At 33.5% G+C, this 25,328-nt stretch overlaps 2 protein-coding genes across 2 annotated transcripts in view; both read right to left on the reverse strand.

The window, feature by feature from the left end:
- LOC135123848 (uncharacterized) overlaps window positions 1-25,328 on the reverse strand; it is a 167,430-nt gene that overhangs the window by 5,378 nt on the left and 136,724 nt on the right. The window lies entirely within an intron of this gene.
- Window positions 1,168-13,963, reverse strand: LOC135123191 (uncharacterized). The gene is made up of 5 exons (XM_064047684.1): window positions 13,924-13,963; window positions 7,246-7,403; window positions 6,777-6,935; window positions 1,917-5,655; window positions 1,168-1,532 (listed from the first exon to the last, which is right to left on the reverse strand). The coding sequence occupies exons 2-5, from the start codon at window positions 7,381-7,383 to the stop codon at window positions 1,168-1,170; spliced, it is 4,401 nt and encodes a 1,466-aa protein (XP_063903754.1). The 5' UTR covers window positions 7,384-7,403; window positions 13,924-13,963.

A 25,328-nucleotide genomic window follows, 5' to 3' on the forward strand; every position in this document is an offset into this window, starting at 1 on the left:
ACTCGACTAATCAAGTGAAGAAAGAAGTGCTGGGCAGCGCCCGAAAAAGTTAACTGAACAACAGAAAGAACAAATATGCAATTGGATTGATAAAGACTGTGTTTAACTCTTACGGAAGATCACCAAGTAACTGTAGCGCAAACAAAGTTGAAGGTCAGCTGACAGGTCGTAATTAGTCGATTACGATTTTTTAAAACCTTATTGAATCACTTACAAGAAGATAGTATTAGCGGCGCACGGACATATCTTAATGAACAATGTAAGATTTCACAGAACTGAATAAATTCAACAATTGATACAAACCCATGGAGTTTTTCTTGTATTTCTACCTCGATATAGGACTTTTCTTAACCCAGTAGCTCAAAACTTGGTCGAAAAGTGGTAATGACGTGTGCAGCCCCCTTTGAAATCTACAGATCAAACCTAATTGGGAAACTGTTTAATCAGTGGAAAGTGATTATTAAAAGAAGTCATCCTAGAAACGAAGACGAATTAAATATGCAATATCCAAGTACACAATGCTTTTGACGCAATAATTTGTGGGGATTGCCTAAACAGAAATGAAATTTTGAACTTAAATAATTTGTTATAGGTGATGATAGATTGACATATTTGTTAAAATAAATTACTTGGGCCCTTGTAGCTAAAATACAAAATATTTATTAGAACAGAGGGAAAGTATCTGCGATAAATTGAAAAAATTTTGGCATATGATATCAAAATGGCAAATACGGGAAAACGGTGTCAAATAGTGAAACATATTCGACAAATAAAGAAAAACACTGTATTACGAAAAATTATTGTAGAAATAAATTTTAATTTTAATCAAACTAGGTTAAATTGGTCCAAGACAGGACATTTCTCGCTCCTGAAATACGATCGAAACAAATTCAGTTTTTTTTTATTATTTTTTTTTTTTTTGATAAATCCTATAATTAAAGTATGTAATAATATCTCTCAAAGGTTAAGGTAACATTCTTTTTAATAGATAGAGCAAAATTACCGTCCCTAATATCATCACCAATATAACAATAAAAAAATGAGGCGGCGGTTGGTAATAAAATATTGAAAGTTTGGGCCGGCGTAGAGGAGTTTTGGATCACCGTTGAACTAATCATTCGACAGATTTTTGGTGACTATTCGAGTTCAACCATCCTATTAATTTTATTAAACGCAAGGTTTTGCTCCACATTTTACTAAGTATTCGACAATTTTTCTGTGACCTTGAGAGGAAGCTGCGTAAAGCGGTGTCTGACCATCATTATCAGCGCGATTGATTTCGGCTCCACATTTCACCAGGCATTCGACAATTTTTTCGTGACCTCGAGAGGGAGCCACGTAAAGCGGTGTCCGACCATCGTTATCAGCGCGATTGATTTCGGCTCCGCATTTCACCAGGCATTCGACAATTTTTTCGTGACCTCGAGAGGAAGCTTCGTAAAGCGGTGTCCAACCATAAACATATGCGCGATTGATTTCGGCTCCGTATTTCACCAGGCATTCGACAATTTTTTCGTGACCTTGAGAGGAAGCTACGTAAAGCGGTGTCTGACTATATTTATCAGCGCGATTGATTTCGGCTCCGCATTTCACCAGGCATTCTACAATTTTTTCGTGACCTCGAGAGGAAGCTACGTAAAGCGGTGTCTGACTATATTTATCAGCGCGATTGATTTCGGCTCCGCATTTCACCAGGCATTCGACAATTTTTTCGTGACCTTGAGAGGAAGCTACGTAAAGCGGTGTCTGACCATATTTATCAGCGCGATTGATTTCGGCTTCGCATTTCACCAGGCATTCGACAATTTTTTCGTGACCTCGAGAGGAAGCCACGTAAAGCGGTGTCTGACCATCATTATCAGCGCGATTGATTTCGGCTCCGCATTTCACCAGGCATTCGACAATTTTTTCGTGACCTTGAGAGGAAGCTACGTAAAGCGGTGTCTGACCATATTTATCAGCACGATTGATTTCGGCTTCGCATTTCACCAGGCATTCGACAATTTTTTCATGACCTCGAGAGGAAGCTGCGTGAAGCGGTGTCTGACCATCATTATCAGCGGGACTGATTTCGGCTCCGCATTTTACCAGGAATTCGACAATTTTTTCGTGACCTTGAAAAGAAGCAGCGTGAAGCGGTGTCTCACCACTTTTATCAACGCAATTGATTTCGGCCCGGTATTTCACCAGGAATTCGACAATTTCTTGGTGACCTTGAAAGGAAGCTGCGTAAAGCGGTGTCCGACCATATTTATCAGCGCGATTGATTTTGGCTTTGCGTTTGACTAAATACTCTACAACTGTTACATGCCCCTTTTGAGAAGCCATTATAAGAGGCGTACTACCATCGAATTCTACACTAAAATTTACTTCATTATTAGAAATACTCGAAGATGAAAATAATATTTTAAACGCTTCTGCGTATCCGTACAGAGCGGCAAAAAATAAAATATTAATTCTGTCTGTTGGACTATACGAATCTTTCAGTTGTAATTTGCATGGTTGCAATAATTCCAGTTCCGCTCCCAAACTTTCACATTCCCGTGCCCATGCTAAGGGTGTGATTTTATGTAAAAAATCTTGTTCTAATATTTCACATTTATCTAACAAAAACAATAACGCTTTAGAATATTCCTTCGTTTCTAATGACGCATTCATGACTTCCTCGTTTGCTTCGATAACACAACCCATCAATTTTGTTTGTACTTTTAAACGTCTATGTCTTCGACCCCAAGAACAAATGAGATGTAAGGCACTTCTTCCACACTTATCTTTACGTTTTATTATTTCGTCCTCAAAGTTCTCCACCTGATCAAAATTTCTATACAGAATCGCAATGTGGATTGGTGAATTTTTGCCAGTTAACATGTCGAAGAAGAAACGTACGTTATTATACTTCGCATCAAAAAATATGTCCCTGTGTATCATTTCAAAATTTCTAGAAAAATACAAGGCAACAAAATATTCGGCAAACGAAGCATGTCCAAATTGCGGGATGCCATTTTGTAGTCCAGTCACGATACCAACAGTTGCGAAATCTTCAGAAACAGAATCTATCTTTTGCGAATAATCTATATTTAATTGTTTCAAAACACTTTCAGGAAATATTACTTTGAGCGCCAACTTTTGATATTGTTTCAATTTTTCTTCCTTGTCCTTCCTCACTTTTTCTTGCCAAAAATCATTGTTTACAGGAACTTTGCCTTCGTAGAAAAACTTAAATATTCCTTCAATAAAGTAACGATACATGTCAGTCAGGAGAAATTTATTATGTAATAACTCTGAATATTTTTCCTTATTTTGAAGTAAAACGTCTGTAAGCATAAAAATTTGAAGAGGGATTCCCAATATATCTATATGTTTTGTAAATGCAAACGTGGATTTAATTTTGTCGATGACTAGTTTCATATCTACAGGCTTAATAAAATTGTTAAGACGTTTCTTAATGTAGTCCTCTTGCTCGACTTCGCTGAGCTGATTGATACCCACTGACAGGGTATCAAATTTTTCTTCAAGAGAAGATCTCAAATGTTGCCTTGCAGTAGCCCACTGAATGAAACCTTTTTCTGATAACATAAGAATGAAATCTAAAGTACACTTTAAATACTGAGTAAATATTTCATCAAGAGCGTCCCATACATAAACCACATTTCGTTGCTTTAAACACATTGTAAAGAATTCTCGATCCAACCCAGCGAGGTCTCGATATTTTTCGTTTAAAATAAATGTTTCGAATTGTAATTCTGCTGATTTTTCAGACTTTGGTGAATTTTTAAAGAAAGACATAACATCTTGGGCGCTCAGAATCACGGTCCAATATCTCGCACAACAGTTGTTTTTTAGACTTTTCGTTAACTCGGTTTTGCCCATTCCTGGGTCAGCTGTTATTAGATTTATGTTGTTGCTGAATTCGGAAGACCAAATTTCGTTTTCGTTTTTGGAACGACTAGGTAATTTATATTTTCGCAGTTCATTAACAGATCCTTTGCTTTCAATCCATTCTAAATTTTGATCGTTGGAAAATTTAAAATAGTGTACAGTGTGGAATGCTGCTCCTTTAGAACATATTTTCTGAAAATCAGAGTCACTGCAATTTTTTTCACTTCTTATAAAAATTGAATTATCAAAAATTTTGGGGTCTGTATTACTTAAAAAACCCTCGATGTCTGTTAGAGTATGCTTTTTAGATATTTTCAATTGCTGAGAATTACCTTCGCAATTTAAAATGATAACTGTATTTCGATCAACATGTTCTAAATATTCAGTGTTTATAATATTGACTGACAAATATCTATCGATATAAAGATTGGGAAAATCTTCCTTTTTTCCATCTATATAGTATGGACCATTTGTCATCTCTAAAAGTTTTTCCACAGTAACATGCTTGAAAATTTCTTCATTTTTTTCGAAAGCAGTCACCAAATTACGTGGTTCTTTGCCTTGTATAGAAATGGTGAGTTTTCGCAATACTGTTTCATACAATTCGATTTCTTGTTCCAAGTTGGACAAGTTTTGAAACACAGAGTGTTCTGTCATCCATTCGTCATATTTTCCCTCGCCGAGTATAATAAATTTTACATCTGGACAGAGCTTAATAGCTTTCTCCATATTGACGTGTTCTTTCACAATGAGCGGACATTTCTCCATCAGCCATAACAATTGTGTCAACAAATTTGCATCCACATTTTCGACACTACTTATGTAATTAGAAGAAAGAGAATATAGTGATCGAACTTTGTTTAGTTCTTTGAGGTCAATGTTTTGGTTCAAATCTCCCCACAAATTTTTAACTGCGTTGCTGCCTTTTTTTTCCAACAACGTAATGTCGAACAGACAAATAGCCGCTCGAAGTATTTTCATTTCGTCTGTGACTGAACCAAAAACAAACGGTTCAATCTGAGAAGAAAGCAAACGAAGTGCGATGACACGTTGGATCATTCTTTTGCTTAGCTTTTCTTTTTTTCCATCTCGCATACTCCATTCTGATATGACCTCGACGTACTTCATGAAAGTTTCTTCGTAAGAGCAAAACATGTCAGTAAATTTATTCATTGTTGATTTTGTAAGAGCTTCAAAACGTTCTTGGGTTGTGTAAAGACGAAAGCACTCGAAGTATGTTTGGTACTGCCGAATTTTTTCAGGATTTTGTTTAGTCCATTCGTCCTCTACTATGTGAAATGTATGATAATAATTTATATTTTCAGAAATTCTTAAAACGTCGAAATCCTCTCCTGAAACTGTCTTTTTACTGACCTTCACATAAAACTCTTCCCCTTCTAGTTTAAATTTCGTTTCTTCTGAAGTTTTAAATGTATTTGTGGTGAATAATATAAATTCTTGCACTTCGCCTTGAACCTGTTGAGCAGATTTGAAATATTTGATTAAACTAAAGTCTCCCTTTTTGCCTGCCAGCTGCTTTGTAGTTAATTGTCTTTTTTTGTTACTGTGTTTTAATTGCAATGCTTTTGTTTTTATTCCTCTGTCTGTCTTAATTTCAATGACTACGTCATCAAAATCACCAAAATTTTTATCGTTCGAAGAAATGCGGAAATCTCTTATTTTACTGTCGCTTACCGTTTGTAGTGCGACGTTAGCGGTAACCAAATCTTCGTATTTTTTGCCCTTGTCGGTAGTTCCTCCTCGTTTTTCGAAAGTCTGAAACAGAATCAAAAACATGAATAAATCGAGAAAAACTACATATAATTCGTTTTAAAGTATAGACCTACAAAGTAGTTAATACTCGTATTCCTTGTTTTTTTTTTTATTATTTAATTACATTTCTAATGTAATCTGTCAGCTTGTATATCCATGTGAATATTAATGATTAACAAAAAATAATCATAAAAATTTAACAAAATGATACATCTCTAGAATTGCAGTAGGTGGCGCGTGCAACTACAAAATACTTACAGGCACGGAAGTCACGTATCTTTTATAAAAATCAATATAAAACTTTTATGAAATGCTGAAACATGAGGTAAAAAAATCAACAGCACTTCAACAGATTAGAATTGGAAATAATGTTGCGTATAAACCTAGGACAAGAAATCAGAATTTGTCTCTTACGTCCTATTCGACAGCAGGAATTAATATAAACAAATGCACTAATTGCACAGTTAACATTAGTCCTGGAGACTAAATTTGAATTTAGTTTTTTGATTAAAATAAAGAATTGTAGTACTTAAAAACCTTGTATTGTATTGATTTTTTATTTTCTAAAACCGAGAAGATCATAGAAAAATGTAATTTGCACCTCTGTAAAAAAGTGCGCGTTATAATCTCGCCTGTTTGCTGTCCTCGACTACCAAAGTGCAGACATGTGTATAATACGCAATTTTTTATCCTTGGTACATCAATAACTACCGGGAGTACCGGGTGACTGATAATAAATGTGATTTTTTTAACAGGTTGGCAAACTAGTTAAAATTTTATAATGGCAAAACTGATTTTCAAAGAAACATAAGTATATAGCAGCTACCATCGTCTTAACCAATCAACACATTTGTTACGTGTGCCCATGTCAAAACTGACAACTGTAAACTGAGGTACTAGCATTTTTTGCTAATAATTCAGAATTGCTAACGCAAGAATTTGCTTCAAACATTAACTATTGATATCGACTAAATTCAAGTACATTTTATCGATTCAACAAAACGTCCAAATGCATTATTTATTTCATTTTGATTCATTAAAATAGTTGGTATGTTCAGATTGTAATATGTCGCATAAATTTAAAAACCAAAGTAAATATCATATATTTTGGTAAACAAACTCACCTCTTTCGAAAAACCTTCATTTCCTTTTCCATCCTTTTCTTTACGAATCCGCTTCTTCTGGTGTGTATTTACTTTGGTACTTTTTCTAGTTTGCTGATTATTCCGAAATGCAAAAGCTTGTTTGTTTGAAGTATCTTCTGTTTGTATTAGATCTGTCGGCTGACAAAGTATTTAATTAATGACATTTATATATTTATTTATGTATCCTACACATTTAAAAAATTTTTTGCGAAGACCATGTAAATTAAAATAGCCTCAATTGTTAATCACAGAGCGCTTTGGGTCTATAAAGATAGCAGCAGTCTAATACTCGGTCGAAAAATATTTTATTTCGCATAATTTGGAAGAAAAAATGGAGTTTTTTAATGTTTTTTACTCTAAAATTTCATAGATTTAGTACACTTCTGCAGGTGCAAACACTATCAGACATGTTTATCTGGAACGCTGCAGTCAAGTTACGTATTTATACCTTTTTTGAGGAACATACATTCTCTTCAAAGTGCGAAGAATTAATCGTTTTTAAACGTTTTCTTAGTCTATCTTCTTTTTTCCGTTTTAAATTTTCTTCTAATTTTCTAATTTCTTCTTCTTCGGAATTCAAGTCCATGATGACGTTAAATGTGTTTTCTGAAAAAAAATTCAAAATTATAACTACCAATTAAAAATACACCCCTCGCTATCAGTACACTGATACTTAGTACATGTGTCAGTTTTCAGATCTAAAATTTAAAATATTCCAGCAAGTACTACCAAACATTTAATGCAATTTTGGAAAGCACTTTTAATTACAGTACATGCCCATATAGATAAAATTAAAAAAAAAAAATTGGTTTTTCTTACCTTGCATTTATTTTATACTAACAAAACTGATGACAGGATAGTAGACACTACTGTCAACCTCTGACAGCATATGTACTTAAAAACTGTTGCAAAATTCAGCTTTTGTCTTTGAGTACTGGCATTTCTGTCATATGTTTAACTGTAGTACATCGAATTTCACAAAAAAAGTGGTCTAAAGTTATTTAGACAGAACTTCAAATACAGCTTCTTCCAAAAATTATAAAATGTAACTTTGTGAATTAGACTATTATTTAATGATATCCTCTATAAAGTTAAAATAAAGACATGTGTGTGGATTGTTAAACTACAGGTAAATAAACATCGAATACGTATATTTCAATTTTTTCCGAACAAAATCTTGTGATGACGTCACCGACATGTTAGCAAAGGCTCATATAATTTGAACTAGTGCAACGTAATACTAATAATAATAACCCTGTATACTAAAAGTTTGGGAAACATGGGATTCATTATTTCCAACTCACCCTGTATAAGTAATTTTAAAACTTGCGATTGCCTTAAAACCTGTGCAAGATTTCAATTTCAAAAATGTTGTTACTGTGTAATTTTGATTTTTTTTAAATATGGATGTCTATGGTAAAAACTCAAGATTTATGTCATTATATCATGATTTGCTCCTGTCTTCAATCTTATGAATGATGATTTTAGTGGAAAAGTGTGGACGTATACGGCTTATCACGAGGAAAATAAATTTTAGAAGAAATTTTTTCAGTTTATCTAAAAATCTAGGTACAGGACGAATTTATTTTAAATGTTGACTAGATACTGATTTAGTCACTATAGAACAATGCTTAAAAATAAGTTAAGAGTTGAATCAATTCATGTTGTTGGTTAAACGGAAAACTGTAATAAAATGGGATACCAATTTTATTAAATAATAATAAATTCAAACCGTTGCAGAAGCTCAATTAAATATTTGATTGCGATTAAATTTTTAACACGACCTTAAAATACCACGTGACCGACTGTACGCCAAGACATCGCTAAACGCCTCGTTAAATGCGTGATTAACTTTAACTTTAACTTTAATTTTTAACTGATTGTTTATTAAAAATCCGTCATTCATTTCTGATATATATATCCACTTAATTCGCAAACGTTATATAAAGAAATACCAAAATTAATCTAAATTTACTGTTTTCTTAATGCACTATCGTAATTTCAAAGCTTAGCTGTCTACCAATTCTGGTTGTCTGAAAGAAAATTATATTTAATTATATCTAATTTTGATGCTTCTATTTTAATAATAATATTTAATGATTTCAACAGGAAGAAATCCCAATTACAGAAACCAAATACACTTAAAATAATAAAATACCTATAATATACAACAGTGGCGGCTCGTCATATGAGGCAAGTGAGGCGGCGCCTCACAGCATATATCTTAAGAACAGATTGATTTAATTTATAATTAAAAAAGAGCTTTCAATCCATTTTTAGTTACAAAAATATGTTGAAATGGTAAATCTGTAGATTATTTTTTTATTTTTTACACTTTCTGCGGACATTTTCCGTTGAAAACTGTACGATTTATGCCCCGAATTCTTTAACTGAAGCGGCCAGAGCGTCGGTTCACTTGAGCCAATGAAGCCCAATCACAGACACGGATTTCCATGACTCAGCTGCTATACTCCTATACATGAATTCGCTCGGAACTGAGGCGATATCTTCGATGCTTCTCGGCCAATTTCGGCGGACCCATTAAACCATTTTCCCATTTATTTTACAGAATGGAAATACAGGGTGCGTGGGTAATTAGCATAAACGTGAATAAAAGTCCAGGAGTTGGTGTTTCGTGTTTTTGTCTCTTTCATAGGTACAGGGTACAGGTGAGTGAAAAATGAATCCCGAGTACGATATTGTCATGTTGCTTCTTGAAACGCCGTTTTCACGACGAACCGAGTTAGAACGTCGGTAAATTTTGCTAAATATCGAACAGTCAAAACCGTTAACTTCCATTGATAAGCGACAATGTCATCAGCACTCCAGGTCTTTTAAACCAGCCTGGTACGAAACATAAACGGCTCTGCCGTAGCCGTAATATTTATGCTGAAAGTCTATATTGTTGGCCGTGTCTACTCTTAGGCAATGTAAAAAACACATGGACGACGTCTCCGGGATATAACGATTTAAAGGATTTCATTCGAAGTGCAAAGTTAGACAAAAGTTCCAAAGTACACATTAAAAATTTCATGGGCTTAAAAGATTTAGAAAGGAACACAACTATTGCCGAATCCCTCCAAGAAAGTGCTAGTTTAAACAAAATTTTGACTTGTAAAAACATTGTTGATTAAATGTGCTATGGGTGTTAATATTATGATTATTATTACTATTATTAGGACCCACTACTGACTGGGAAATGAACGGTATTCAGGCAAGACTTCTATCATTACTAACTACTAAGACCAAGTAATTTGCATTAATCACATTAATTTAATTAATTTTATTATTGATAATATTATTGTCAAACTTCTATCATCGCCTCACCACATCAGACAGTCACGAGCCGCCACTGATATACAAACAAAATCGAGAAATGAGCAGTCAGCTTAAAAATTTTATCTCGAATAACTTTTTTATTTGTTAGCCAAAACTAATAATATTAAATTTTCAAATGGAGAATAACAGCTCGCGTATATATGTAATGTCTCTGGTTTAAAAAATACCATTTAACTTTGTAGTTAAAAATATAACAAATAGCTTTATCACATCTCGTCGCCAGAGAACTTGTTTGATCTACAGACCACAGCGCGTTCAGGCAACTGTCGACTCTATAAGCGTTCAGAAGCGATTTGCTTGATTTGGACAATAATTTTTACGTAAAATAGTTGTTCAGTCGGATTTTATAACGAATAAGTGAACATTTTTGGTATATATTTAGGTAGATGGTTTTATTTACAAATATAATATCACATGTTACATATTTCATTCGTTTTTGATATGCAACTATTTTTTTGTTTAACTAAGAATTAATTCTTTATTTGTGTTTTATACTAGCAAAACCCGAAAAACGAAAAATTGCGAAATCGAAACTAAAAAATTTAAAAAACCGAAAAATTGAAAAAGCGGATAATTGAAAAATCAAAACATCGAAACAGTGGAAAATCGAAAAACCGAAAATACAAAAAGTAAAAAATCGCAAAACCGAGAAACTGAAAAATCAAAAGATCAAGAAATCGAGAAGTCGAAGTAAAAAAATTGAGATACTGAAATTGGCTAAAATCGAAACAATGAAAAGTTAAAAGATAAAACATTGCAAAATCAAAAATCTAAAAGCGAAAAAATAAACAAAAACGAAAAAACAGAAAAGTAGAAAACTGAGAAACCGAAGCAGTCCAAAATAAACAAATCGAAAAGGTACAAATTGAAAAACTGATAAATCGAGAAAGTTCAACAATCAAAATATCAAAACAACCAAATCTCGATAAATCGCTAAATCAAAACTTTGAAAAATCGAAAAATTTTAAAAATGAAAAATTTTAAAATCGAAATTTTGAAAAAAACTAAAAATTGAAAAATAGAAAATCTAAAACCATAAAGTCAAAAGGTCAAAAAATTAAGAAATCGAAGCAATTGAAACATTCGAAAACTTGAAAAACTGAAATATTGATGAACTGAGAATCTAAAAAATTTAATAACTAAGAAATCGAAAAATCAAAAAAGTATAGTCGAACCATCGAAACTTAGAAAATCGAAAAATTGAAAAATCAGAAACTCGAAAAATCGAAAAATTGGAGAATTGAAAAACTGGAAAATCGAAACAGTCGAATGTCAGTTAATAAGAAAATCAAAATATCGATTAATTGAAAAATCGAAAATTTGAAAACACGAAAAATTCAAAATCTGAAAATCTAAAACCGGGAAGTCGAATAATCGAAGAATTGAAATGAAAAATCGAAGAATTGAAAAATCGAAAAAGTAAAAAAATCGACACATCGAAAAATCCATAAGTCAGAAATCGAGAAGTCGAAGAACCCAAATATTGAAAAATGAAAGAAAAACAGCATAATGGAAAAACTGAAAAATCCCAAAACTGAAATATCCAAAAACTAAGAATCTAAAAAACTGAAAAACTGAGAAATCAAAAAATCAAAAAATGAGGTCGAAAAATCGAAGCTTAAAAAAATCCAAAAATTGAAAAATCAAAAACCCGAAAAGTCGAAAAATTGAAGAATTGAAGAATTGAAAAATCGAAACAGTTGAAAATCAAGTAATGGGAAAAATCATGAAAAATAAAAGATCGATTAACTGAAAAATCGAAAAATTGAAAGTTTGTAAATGTCAAATTTGAAAAATTGAAAAACCGAACATTTGAAAAAACGAAAAATTCAAAAACAGAAAATCTGGAACAGAGAAATCGAAAAATCTAAAATTTTAAAAACTGAAATATCTAAATATCAAAAAATTGAAAAATGTAAAATTTAAAAATCGAAAAATTGAAAAATCGAGGAAGTAAAAATATCGATACATCCAAAAATCCAAAGTCAACAATCGAAAAGACGAAGAATCGAAAAATCCCGAAACTGAAATATTGAAATACTGAACGATGAAAGAAAAACTGAAGAATGGAAAAACTGAAAAACCAAAACTGAAATATCCAAAAACTAAGAATCCAAAAAAATTGAAAAATCGAAAAATGGAAAAGGGAAGTCGAAAAACTGAAATCTTAAAAAAAATTGAAAAATTGAAAAATCAAAAACCTGAAAAATCGAAAAAATGAAGAATTGGACAACTGGAAAATCGAAATACTCGAAAGTCAAGAAATAGGAAAATGAAAACATTGATTAATTGCAAAATCGAAAAATCCTAGAATTGAAAAGGAGAAAAATTGAAAAAACGTAAAACTGAAAATTGAGAAATTGTAAAATCCAAAAATTGAACAATAAATAAACTGAAAAACGCCAAAACTAAAATTTCGAAAAATTGAAAATTCGAACGTTGAAATGCCGACAAATCTCAATGTCGAAGATAAAAATTCAACGTGGATTCTTAAACCACAAATTCGAGACTATGTTACTTTTTAATATATAAAGTAGCTGTCAAGTTATTTAATGTTATTATAAAATGCATGAACATAACGGATTAATTCGTTTTCCCGTAGAAATTATGGTCGAAACCGATTAGGATGTGCATTACATCACGGAACATGGCTTACAGTCGTTTCTGAACGCTTAGAGTCGACATTAGCCTGAGTGCGGTGTGGTCTGTAGATCAAACAAGTTTTCAGGCGACAAATTGTAATATTTCCGGTACCATAAAGAAAGATAATCCAACTCGAGTTTTGGTTAAAAGGGTCAGGGGAATTCCGTGAGCAAAATGCCAACATAACCCAAATCTGTTTTTCTGCATCAAACATCAAAGAACAAATTTTACTGGACAGTTGGGTACGTACGTCTTAAAATAATTAAAATATCCATTTAAAGACCCCGATACAAGTTGTCTCTTGCTTTTCTAGAGAGAGCTTTGATGCCCTCCTACTACTTTATTTTTGAGTTCTCTTCCTGTACCATTTATTTTGTGTTAGGTAAATGAAGTTGAAAAGTGTAAAAGTGTTTTAAAAATTGTTTATTATCTAGTATTTTGTGCGATTTTTAAAAATGCAAATCGTCTTTCAAGGAGAAGTTGAGGGAACCAATGAAAGACAAAGACATTTTTCAAATAAAAAGCGGCGAATAGTTCTGTAAAGCCTTTGGGAAAATTGTAAACGTAAATTCGTAATGTTGCACAATTCATTGTGATGTTGAGAGATCTTTCTCTAGACAAAAAAATGTCTTAACAGACAAAAGAAAAAATTTTTTTATTCTGCATCAGAAAATGTCAAAAAAATCTGGGTGTTCCATTAAAACAAAAAATTAGGCGGCCTTGTGTGTGAAACCGAAAACGATAAAAAAAGACAAAATATTGTAATCAAGTCGCCATGTTTAACTATACATCCACACCAAATTTCAAAATTATAGATCTGAAAGAGAACCAGACGTTGCGTAAAATTTGTTTTTCCTAAAACTTGCATAAAGCGCCTATTTTGCCATTTTCGCGTCTAAATCCACAATTTTTATCGTCTATTTTGCCTTTTTTTAGTCTAAAAGTAGCTCTTTACTTATACGAAGTACCATTAGAACACAAATTTGGAGATCTACTCGAGGTAGAAATGCAAGTTTTAAGTCTGAAGTGTTGTACTGTACATATTGATAAAAGCAATGCAAGTTATAATAAATTCGTTAATGATCATCATGTGCAATATAAAATACGCGTACATGGTAAATTCTGACTGTAATTTTCAACTTACCCGTCAGGAAGTTCACTTATTTTTGAAATTTATGATCACAAAAAACTTTTATAAAATATGTTTACAATTAAAGTATTCCTTTATTACGGTAAACTTTTAAATCATCCGTATTACAATTATCACCCACTTTTTAATGTTTTTCCTTATATACTATGTTCTAAAGGTGGGGTTAGCATATCTGATAAGTTGGTGTTAACAAGAGCAAGACTTTTCAAATTATGAAAAAAACCAAAATCTGATAAATGGCTAATTTAATGTTTTCTCCACGGTTCATAGCTTATAATGTATAAATATGTTTTAAAATTAAAACAAAAAGAAATAAATGATTGAACGAATATTACTGAGAACCTTAAGCTTGTTGTGTTATTGTTAAAAAAAAATTCCCGATGTTAATGTCATACATTGTATGTACGTGTATTGAATCGTCACATAAGTCTTCATTTAAAATATTTAAAAATTCATACCAGTAGATTATGATGTTTCGCAAAACATAAAAATATCTACATTTGCTGCAAAAATCTATTGCATGACCATATTCCAACTGTATTGTAAATTTGAAAAATTTTTTTAGTATCAAACAATTAAATAACTAGGTATTTCTTAATACAACAAAACAAATGTTGCATGCCAAAATCAAGTGAAATATGTGAGATATAAATAAAAGTTTGCCGGTTAACATATGTACCAATAATGTTAATTTTCTCGTTATAAAACCCTACCAAATAATAGATGGGCGGCAAAACTAAGTTTGTACACATCCGGCCGAACTCCTCAGCAAGGCTTCCACCACAGCATAGATAACAATCAGTAGAGACAGCTCGTGTCGGCGCCTTTGTTCTTTCTGACCCGAATTTTAAGCCGTCATGGGTGGTCGTTGCCTAAACTATTCCTAGATGTCGCCACCCAATTTAAAAAGTATCACTTCATTTACAATTTCAAAAATTGATTCGTGTACGCAATTTATTGCAAACTGTCTAGTTTGCTCAAATCGTATAATCGTGAATCGCAATAAGAAAAAAGAAAAGTCCATATTTAATTTATAAACACGATGATTTGTTACAGTTTTTATTTTATTCATAACCACCGTTGTTGTTCGTTTGCGACGACTTTTTAAACAAAAAATGTGTTATGTTTACTATCTTTTCCAAGAATTCCAAACACGAGGGAGAGAATAAGACGCACAACAGGGATCCGGTATGAAAATTCATCGGACAAAGATTTTACCTTTTATTGTGAAAATTACATTTTTATACTATTTGTACAATTCTACCGGAAAAGCAGTCTTAAACAAGCAAAACTGGCAAAAATATTGTAACAAAACTGCCAAATTTCAAATATTTTAGACGTCAGTTGGGCGCCCTCATTCGGTCATAATGCGAACGACCACCAACGAAAACGGGTCACGAAAAACGGCGAGCCGTCTCTACTGATTGATATCTATGCTGTGCTTCCACCCTGCAGTGTGGTGGCGTCCTTCAAACCCATAGATCTGGTAACAGCGCTTTAGATTTACTCCACCGGTACATGTCACAGTCTACATATATACGAAAACCAGCTGGTACTATGTAACAGGAGGTACAAACATTCCAAACACATTTTCAACTTTTGCATAAAAAAAAATATAGTATATATTATATCTAATAATAAATTCTTGTTTAGCTTCAAAATAAATAAATAAAACTTGTGTATGTGTCGCGTCGCCGCTGCCATCGCCCGCCCGCCGTCCACGCGCCGTTCGCCCTCGTGCCGTTCGCCCAGATCTCGCCGCCGCCGCCCGCGTCCCGTCGTCGCCGCCCGCGTCCCGCCGCCACCCGCCCTCCCGACGCGTTCGCGTACCATTAGGATTTCAGAAGGTGAAAGCGCTAGCATTTAGACCAGCAATGGACCAGCGAAGATTTATGACCCGCTTGGATTTGAGACCCGCTAGGATTTACCACACCTCGAATACTTAAGGACCGCTACCAATTAAGGGTAATTAATTATCGATTAAATCTCATTTAATATTCACGCTAATGATTAAAACCCTCTAATAAATAATTAATTCCCCATTCTAAAGAGGTATACAAAATTGCAATTGCCATTGTATCGAGGTTGTGCCCCTTTATAGGTGTTCCGAATAATCATTTAAGAAGTGAAAGCGCTAGTCTTTTAAACCCGCTAGTATTTTACACCGCTTGGATTTACACGCACCCCGAATAACCCTTGAGCGAGGGAAGTATCGGCATTTATGACCGCTAGGATTTCGGAAGGTGAAAGCGCTAGTATTTTGACCAGCAATGGACCAGCGAAGAATTACGACCCGCTTGGATTTGAGACCCGCTAGGATTTACTATACCTCGAATACTTAAGGACCGCTACTAATTAAGGGTAATTAATTATCGATTAAATCTCATTTAATATTCACGATCATGATTAAACCTAAACCCTCTAATAAATTAATTCCCGAATCTAATTAAGCCCTAAACACACCTATTAAACATATTCCCGTAATTAAAATCGAATTTAATCGATAATTAATTATGCATTAATTAACTCTAATTACTAGCGGTCCTTAATTACTAGCGGGTCTCAAATCCTAGCGGTTTTTTCAAGGTCGCTCAAATCCTAGCGGTTTTTCAAGGTCACACTAATGGATCGCTGTTACTACTGATGGGTTTTAGATAATAGGAGTGCAAGACGTCCATCATCTCAGATTTCTCGGATTGTTGGCCTAAAAAATTAATATTAAAATCGCCGCATATTATCTATTTATACTTTCTAATTTTTTTTGACAATATGTCCAACATTATGTTAAATTTCTCAAAAACCAAATTAATATTACCATTACTGCTACTTCTATATATGACAATAACAATTATATTAGTAATCAAATCAGTAAATTTACTTGCCGCACATTCAAAGTGTAGGTCAAGAGAGAGACTTTTAATTTCTTCTACCGGTTGAGCCTTGATGTGATTTTTGCATAATATTGCAGTACCACCATGTATGTGCCTTGTTCTACTATAATAGTCAATTAAATAATACCCACTAATGTTCACAGAGTCAAAAGCTGTTCCTTCAAACCAATGTTGGGTCACACATACTACACTACAAGGGTGTTCTTCCAGAGTAACTTCTAGTTCGTTTATTTTATTTACAAGACACTGACAGTTTAAATGCATGATGCTCAAATAACCGATGCTAGTTTTTCTACCTGTAACTTTTTGGTGTATCCTATCAGGAAGTTCACAATTTTCCTGATCTTCAAAAAAAGTTGAATTTTTTTATTACCATTCCTGCAGGCCAGTTATCACTTTTATACAGCTCTTCCATGAGCTCTGAGTCTGCACCTACTTTAAATGATAACACTCGAAACTTCTTCTCGTTTAAGAAGAGCCGCCAATAGGTACTACAGTAATTGTAAGTATATATAGATCCTCTGGCGGAAATTTTGATGTATTCACTAATAACATCGAGATGCTGTTGAGTAGATTGATCAAAAGTGAAAGCTACATTATCATCGCCGGTGATTTTAATGTAGCTTTTACTTTTACTAGTCTCACTAAATATTTTGCAAATTCGACTTCTTTAAAGTTAGTAGGTACAACAAAAACATTTTAACGACAATGTACCCATTTATTTCTATTTGGAAACAAATTCACTTTAGGGCAAAATGATTAAATTTACATTTTAAAGTTTTTGACATTTTGTTTATCTTGTATATTGATGAGTAGGTGTTGCATTAAAATAATTACAACCTTTGTCGGACAGACAGATAAAGAAGAGTAGCCATGATAAATAGAAAACAAATTATTCATTTACTTGTATCTTATAAGTATTCGAGACAAATAACTTGATAACCACATAAACAAAACTGATGAGTAGTCAAATTCAAAATAATCTCTGAACTTTAGTGGAATACAATAGAGCCGCAAAAAAATGTATATTACTATTTCCAGCGTAATCGTCAGGTAGCTAGTAATTATTTGTCTTGTATAGCATTTTTAGATACGCATTTTTCTTTTATGTTCATCAACTACTTTAACTTAGCTATGTATCTAATCAGACAGATACATACAACTGCAATTTGGTGCTTTGCAATTTGTAACATTTTCTTTTACTGTATGCTTCATTTTATACATATATTTTACTTGATATTTAGAGAAAAATAACAACATTTTTGTTACAGATTGTCTGATTCACATTCAACTTTCAAGAAAGAAATACATGTCTTATAAAAAACCAAATTAATATAATAATAAGATTTGTTGGACCGTAATTTCAAAATTCATGGATATTTCGTGTTAAAAAAGAGCAATAAAAAAAATGACAAATTTAAAAAACAATTAAATAATCTACATATAGACATTTGTATTTTTGTAAACTATGTTTATTGCAATCATCAAGCAACTTTTTAATGAACTCTATATTACTTACTACATATTTTGTAGTAGAGAAAGTTTGTCTTTTTTATACAATTTGATTTAACGCGAGTATTAAAGGAAAGTTAACCAATACCAATATTTTGATTTTCGATCATTCGATGAATGAATGCAGTTAGGTCCGTCGCAGTGTGCGTGTATACATACTTGCAACATCCATAATATGTCCTTCGTCGCTGTTTACATCTTTCACTTCAAACATTTTTTACAGCGTTCGAAGTTCCGCTATGTTCGTTCACTAACGAATTTGGGGACAATTTTAATATATTATTTTGTTAGGGGCCCCTTATTAGACGTAAAAACAAGTTTGCTGTATTTGTATGTACCAACAAAATGGACATACAAAATAACTACAGCACTACATGTTGCAACAAATATGACTTAATAGTTTGAGTTAATTGTATGTGCTTAGATAAATCGTCCCTACACATAATAAAATGTTTGTATAAATTGTTTGTACAAACAGATTTTTTCAATCAAGTCAAAGTAATTTTATATACGAGTATGGTTGATCGTGATGTTATAGCTCAACATGGTTTCAGACTACATGTTACAATAAATCAGCATGTATGTTTGGACGAATCTGCTTGTGCATACGAAAAATTACGTCTAGTTTAGGATGTGCAAACTTATCACACAAACATTGTTTGAAGAATCTGCAGGTTTTGATTTTCAATGCGTTTTTTATGGGGTGAGGACTTCGGTAAGGACGCGGGTAACCACTGTTCACTCGGCAATTACGATCATCGGCAGTTGTAATATGAAAGTTCTTTAACATACGAAAGAATGAGTGATTTACGAAATTATTCAAAACAATATATGGAAGAATTCATCGAGGAGTATAGGTCTTTGCCATGTCTATGGAAAGTTAAAAGCAAAGAATAGGTATACAAATCGCAATTTGAGAAATCAAGCACATAAAATATTAATTAATAAAATAAAAGAAATATAGCCAGAGGCAAACAAAGACATGATCATTAAACATTAAACTTGGTGCAACTTGCTTTAGCAACCAATCAAAATGGTCTTCGTCCATACGTAAAAAATTTTGTAGATTGGCTTTTGACGACACCCGCTGCTCATTCAGTAACCGCATATAAGAAAACTGTTGTCTTTTGTTATACTACTCTTTGCACCAAATGCGTGTTTTCTGATTTTTCTTCTTCCAATAAAACAAGAATTATAACAGCAGCGTTTTTTTTTTCTTGACATGGCGGTAAACCGGAACACACAATATCTTTTATTATATTAATTATAATGATCACAGAAATCTGCGTACGCACAATATCGTTACAACTTGCTTTAAAACCAGACCAGCAAACATGATTGTACAAAGACTTGATACACTTTTGTTTGCAGCGATCAGTAGTAGCATTTAGGTACAGTCGAGGCCATTAATAATGACCGCCTCGCAGTCCTAGCAATGGACTGCCGAAAGTACCCGAGCGGTTTAAAAAAGGCAAGTTGGTTTACAACTGCAAACACAAACCTGCATTTATCAAAATTCAGCTTTCTCTAAGGGCTCGGGTAATTTCGGCAGTCCATAGCTAGCACCATGACCACGGAAGGCGGTCATTATTAAAGGCCTCGACTGTACACGATATGTATCTCAAACTTCTTACATTTAGTCCTCAACAGGTTACGTCCCTACATTAAACAAAATATTCTCAAGAAGTTTGGATGAATTTGATTGCACAATCATATTTAGAACAAAGGTGATACATATAGGTGCAACTTTTGTATGTAGAAGTTGTTTGTACATACAAATCTGACAGACTTGCATCTGCGTCTAGAGGTCGCTTTACAATTGTATGTATTAAAGTCACTAGATATATATCTAGTGACTTTAGTATGTATGTTTGAGTAAGTTGGTTTCAAGCTTCCATTAAATGACTTACAGTTGTATTTTACAATTTACTTTACATCTCTAACACACATAATTATGTCGTTGTCAAGTAATTTGTTGTTGTTTTATTTATTGGAAAAAAAACATTCGCAGGGTAATTTTGGCGATTTAGTTGCAAAAGCTGTAAATGTTGGAACCTTACTATATTTCTTAATCCATTCCTTTAATAAGGAGGTTCCGTTACAACAATGATGATTTTCAATAATAGGTAAGTATAGCCAATTTTTTATGCTCCTGTTGATATCACTATCTTTCTAATTACATAGACGCGGCGCTTGGATGCAGATCAATTGGCCGAGATGCGAAATATTATTGTTTATTGCAATTTAATCAAAGAAATTTGTAAGGTCATTCACGAAAGCAATATTTTGACAAGAATTTCTCAGCACAAGAAATAACAAAAACTGAATTGCAATTTTTCAATCGCAATTCGCTTAACATAATTTATCGTCTTCCTCGTGTTTATATTCATATAGAAAATCACTTTTTACTATTTACCATTAGTGTTTGTATTAAATTAAATAGTGTACATATAAAGAACACAGTGGATTTAAATAGTAATCAAAAAGAAACAAATTTCCTCTATTAAGAAAATTACCTAGGTACTAGTGAAAATCATAATTGTAATTTACACTTCATCAAAAATTTGTGTTATTACTGCAGCAAACATATTTACAATTTACAAAAATGCAAATGTCTTTGTACACTTTTTTGTTAAATTCGTAATTTTTTTTTGTTTATTGATTTTTTTGACACAAAAATTGAAATCTGTTTCATGAATTTTGGAATTTGAGGCTCAAAAATCTTATTATTATATCGTAATTTCCTTAGAGTCAAAAATAAAGAAGAAAGCCTGTTGGTTCAAATTTTATAAAACCGTGTACCGTTATTTTATGCTTATAGATATATCACATAAAATTAATAAAAAGAAATATGTGTGTCGAACGAAACTTCCAGTAAAACAAATGCATGCTTAAACAATTTTATAAGCAAACAAAAAGTACAGTTTTATGTATGACGATGCATTGCCAAGTTAAAGATTAATATCTTTGAGATTAATGTCGAAAGCTGAATGATTATTTTAATTTTATTAAAAACTCTGTGTTTAGCGTCTGTTACGATTTCAAAATTTTCAAATTACAGTTCTGAAGGAATTCTACAAACAACTTCAGCTTGTACTAAGTTTTTTGTGTATGCATTTAGTACTCATACACCCAGTGGCGGCTCCTCGGGGTGGGCAGGGTGGGCAATGCCCACCCTATTTGATTGTTTATGATACGAAGTAAAATATTGACTTTTTTTCTTTTTTAAAATATTTTATATGTATACACAAATAATTATCGTCGTAAACATCATTTAAGCCAACGGATTTTCTTCATTACATCCCGCAGTTTCCGCAACTGAGAAATTGCAGTTGCAAAAAAGTGCGTCAGATCTCGGCGTTATACGGTTCAGGTGAGGATGGGCTAGTCCACCCTGGTCCACCCTCTTGATTGTAAGCAACGACATACGTTCAGTTTTCTATGTACGTAATTGAGAGTAAAGAATTCGAAACGCGCGTCTTTGCATATCCGTGTTTTCTTGCTTCAAGCGGGGCAGGACGCCCTGGCCTCAACGTATATCTCAAACGCTGCAGAATCAGATCTCTCGATATTCGGTTCAAGGATTCAATAAATTAATTTCGATTTTTTTACTTCTTCTGTATTGTAAAAGTATAGAGGTAATTATTTTTATTACTCTATTGAAATATGGGTAAGGTAGTAAGGAAAATAATGGAAAATTCTTGAATACTATTATTGTTATAGAAAAGAGCAACACCATAATAATTAATAAATACTTTTTCATATCAAATGAAAATTTGTAATAACCATATTCTTGTATTATGACACCGTGTAAACTTTATAATGAATTATAAATTTTGTTCAGTTTACCTGAACAGGGGTTTGGGCGTAGCCAATTGGTCCACCCTACTCCCACCCGTTTTAGGGTAGTTTACCTAATTTTTATTATTTCACTCTCTCGGGGAGTCGTCGAGAAGTATCGTGAGGGTAAAGACGTGCCGACCCGAGAAACCGGCAATTTTTATAATTTTTGTGCGATTAAAGAAACCGTGTAACTAAAAGGTGATTTTTATTTCGCGCAAAACATTTTGGTCCTTCGAAACGGATTTCTCGCGGAATTAGTGGTACTGTTCTCGCCTGTATCGTCGATAAAAGCTTCACGTCCAAGACAATCTTGAGCATCGTGACATTCGACGACGACAGCATCCCCAGAACTTCTGCAACAGCTTCACATCCGAAGACGACGACATCCACAGATCTTACACGACTTCGGCAACAGCTTCACGTCCAAGGCAATCTTGAGCATCGTGACATCCGAAGACGACAACATCGCCAGACTGTAGAGAACTTCTTCAGCAGCTTCACGTCCAAGGCAATCTTGAGCATCGTGACATCTGACGACGACAACATCGTCAGACTGTAGACGACTTCTTCAGCAGCTTCACGTCCAAGGCAATCTTGAGCATCGTGACATCTGACGACGACACATCGCCAGACTGTAGAGGACTACAACAGCATCGCCAGACCGTAGACGACTTCTTCGGCAGCTTCACGTCCAGGGCAATCTTGAGCATCGTGACATCTGACGACAACCAGTAAGTGCAGTTCATTCCTTTTTTTCAGTAGTCCTGTGTTTCGTATCAGTGTTAAGTAGATTATCGTTGGATCATTAGTGAACAATGACTACTGAAAAACTTTCTGGTTTAAATATTAAGCGGAAAACGCTAAAACGCAAATTATCTATGGCTCAAAACGTAATAAACGATTTAAAGTCATCTAAGGAAAGTGCAGCTTGTTTGTCAATGGTACAAGAATGTTTGACTAGAACCAGGCCAATTTATGACGAATTTTTCGACATTCAAAGTCAAATTGAGGAACTGGAAATTATTTTAAAACAAACATCTACGGCAGATCAGCGTATCACTTTTGACAAGGAATTTTATATCGTTGTGTGCGAATTAGAAGCATTGGAAGCCAAATATTCAGCCAAATCTGCAAAAAAATATGATATTCCTATCGTTCAAAATAGCGCTGTTAATGTAAAACTGCCAGAATTAACATTTAGAGTAGCAGCAAAATCAACAAATAAAAACAAGAAAACAAATTTAAATACCAATTCAAACAGATCAGTAATGTGCCCATATTGTTCTGATCCTCATAATTTATTTTGTTGCGCAAAATTCATCAACCTAATGGTAACAGATAGGTTAAAGATCGTGAGCTCCAAAAAACTATGTTCTAATTGTTTTCAGAACAGTCATAAAGTTACGGAATGTAAATCATCGTATGTCTGTAAAATTTGTAAAAGACATCACAATACGTTGTTGCATGTAGACAATCCCGAGCCGAACGAAATACCAAGTACTAGTAGTGACAATAATCAAGTCGAATCAGATCAATCCATTGTTCTTAAGGGAAATTCTCAACAAGTTTATTTTAGTAAAGTACTTCCAACAGCCCAAGTACAAATTTATGGTAAATTTGGAAATAAACATCAAGTGCGGCCACTGTTAGATAGTGGCTCCGAATTAAATTTTATTTCAGAGCGAAAATTATTAAATCTTAAATCACAACCGAACGTTTTGTCAATCGCTGGTGTCAACCGTTGTAATACTAGTGCCTCACAATTAGCAAGTATCAAAATTCATTCTAATTACCGACATTATGATTTAAACCTTTCATGTGTTATTTTACCACAAATCTCGGAATTTTTACCATCCACGTCATTTTCAATCGCTAATTTAGAATTTCCGCACCACAACAAATTAGCCGATTCCGCATTTCATGTCAAAGGGACGATAGATTTATTGTTAGGTGCTCAACCCTTCTTCGAAATTTTACAGCCTAATCGGAGATGTTTGAATAAGGATTTTATTCTACAGGAAACTAAATTCGGTTGGGTAGTGGTTAATGCTCATGGAGATAATCCGGGGATTGTAAAACAGGGTTCTTGTTATTATGTCCAACCCGTCCTAGAACAGATGGTTGGAAAGTTTTGGCAATTAGATAAATTTAAAACTTCCGCAAAACCTCAATCGGTCGACGAAATCCTATGCGAAAAGAAATTTATGAAGGGTTGTACGAAGGTACATCCCAAAAAATACTATTCGTTGAATTATGTAGCGTTGTTTATTAGATGGTGGTTGCGGACAGACTCGTAGTCCGTTCGAAATATACATTGAATTGAACAGTGAAACGGGTGGGGGTAGAAACATGGGGTTGGTACCAGTGGTACCAACAAGGGTCATAAACGCTTAGAAATGGGAAGGTATTCAGTACCACTTCCGTTCAAAGCGGAAAACCCAAACTTAGGTACTTCTCGGGAAGGGGCCATAAAACTTTTTAAATCTTTAGAATGCAAATTCCGAAAGGACGAGAATTTTAAATTATCCTTTTCGGCAGTAATTACAAACTATTTACAACAAGGTCATGCGGAACAAGTTCCTGAAGACGAAATTGATAATCCACGTAGTTATTATTTACCACACCACGGTGTTTTTAAAGAAAGTACCACGACACAATTACGTATTTTGTTTGATGCATCATTTAGATCATGTAATCAGAAAAGCCTAAATGACGAGTTATTAGTTGGTTCAAAAATCCACTCTTATTTATATTCAATGTTATTACGTGAAAATGTCACACGTTCTAATGATCTTAAGGTACTAACAAATATTATTTTCGAAATTGAAGAACGACGTCGGACCGTCTATTCAAAGGCAGTAGTACACAATAAAGGTCAATCACCATCAGATTTATTATTAAGGTACTCATCATTTTCAAAATTAATTGACGTAGTAGCCTTTTCTTTACGATTTTTGTACCATATTATAAAATTAATTGTACTACAGACACACTTGCGTCAGTTACATGCTGGACCGCAAGCGACTTTAGCAGTTATTGGACAAACACATTGGCCTATCGGCGGATGTAAAATAATTAGAAAGATTCTCCACGAATGTGTACTTTGCAGACGTTCTAAACCGATTCCCTACGAAGAAATAACGGGAAATTTAC

This window comes from Zophobas morio, unplaced genomic scaffold (genome assembly GCF_036711695.1).
Source record: "Zophobas morio isolate AGI-343-1 ecotype UQ-CSIRO unplaced genomic scaffold, CSIRO_AGI_Zmor_V1 ptg000006l, whole genome shotgun sequence".
NCBI classification, from domain to species: Eukaryota; Metazoa; Arthropoda; class Insecta; order Coleoptera; family Tenebrionidae; genus Zophobas; species Zophobas morio.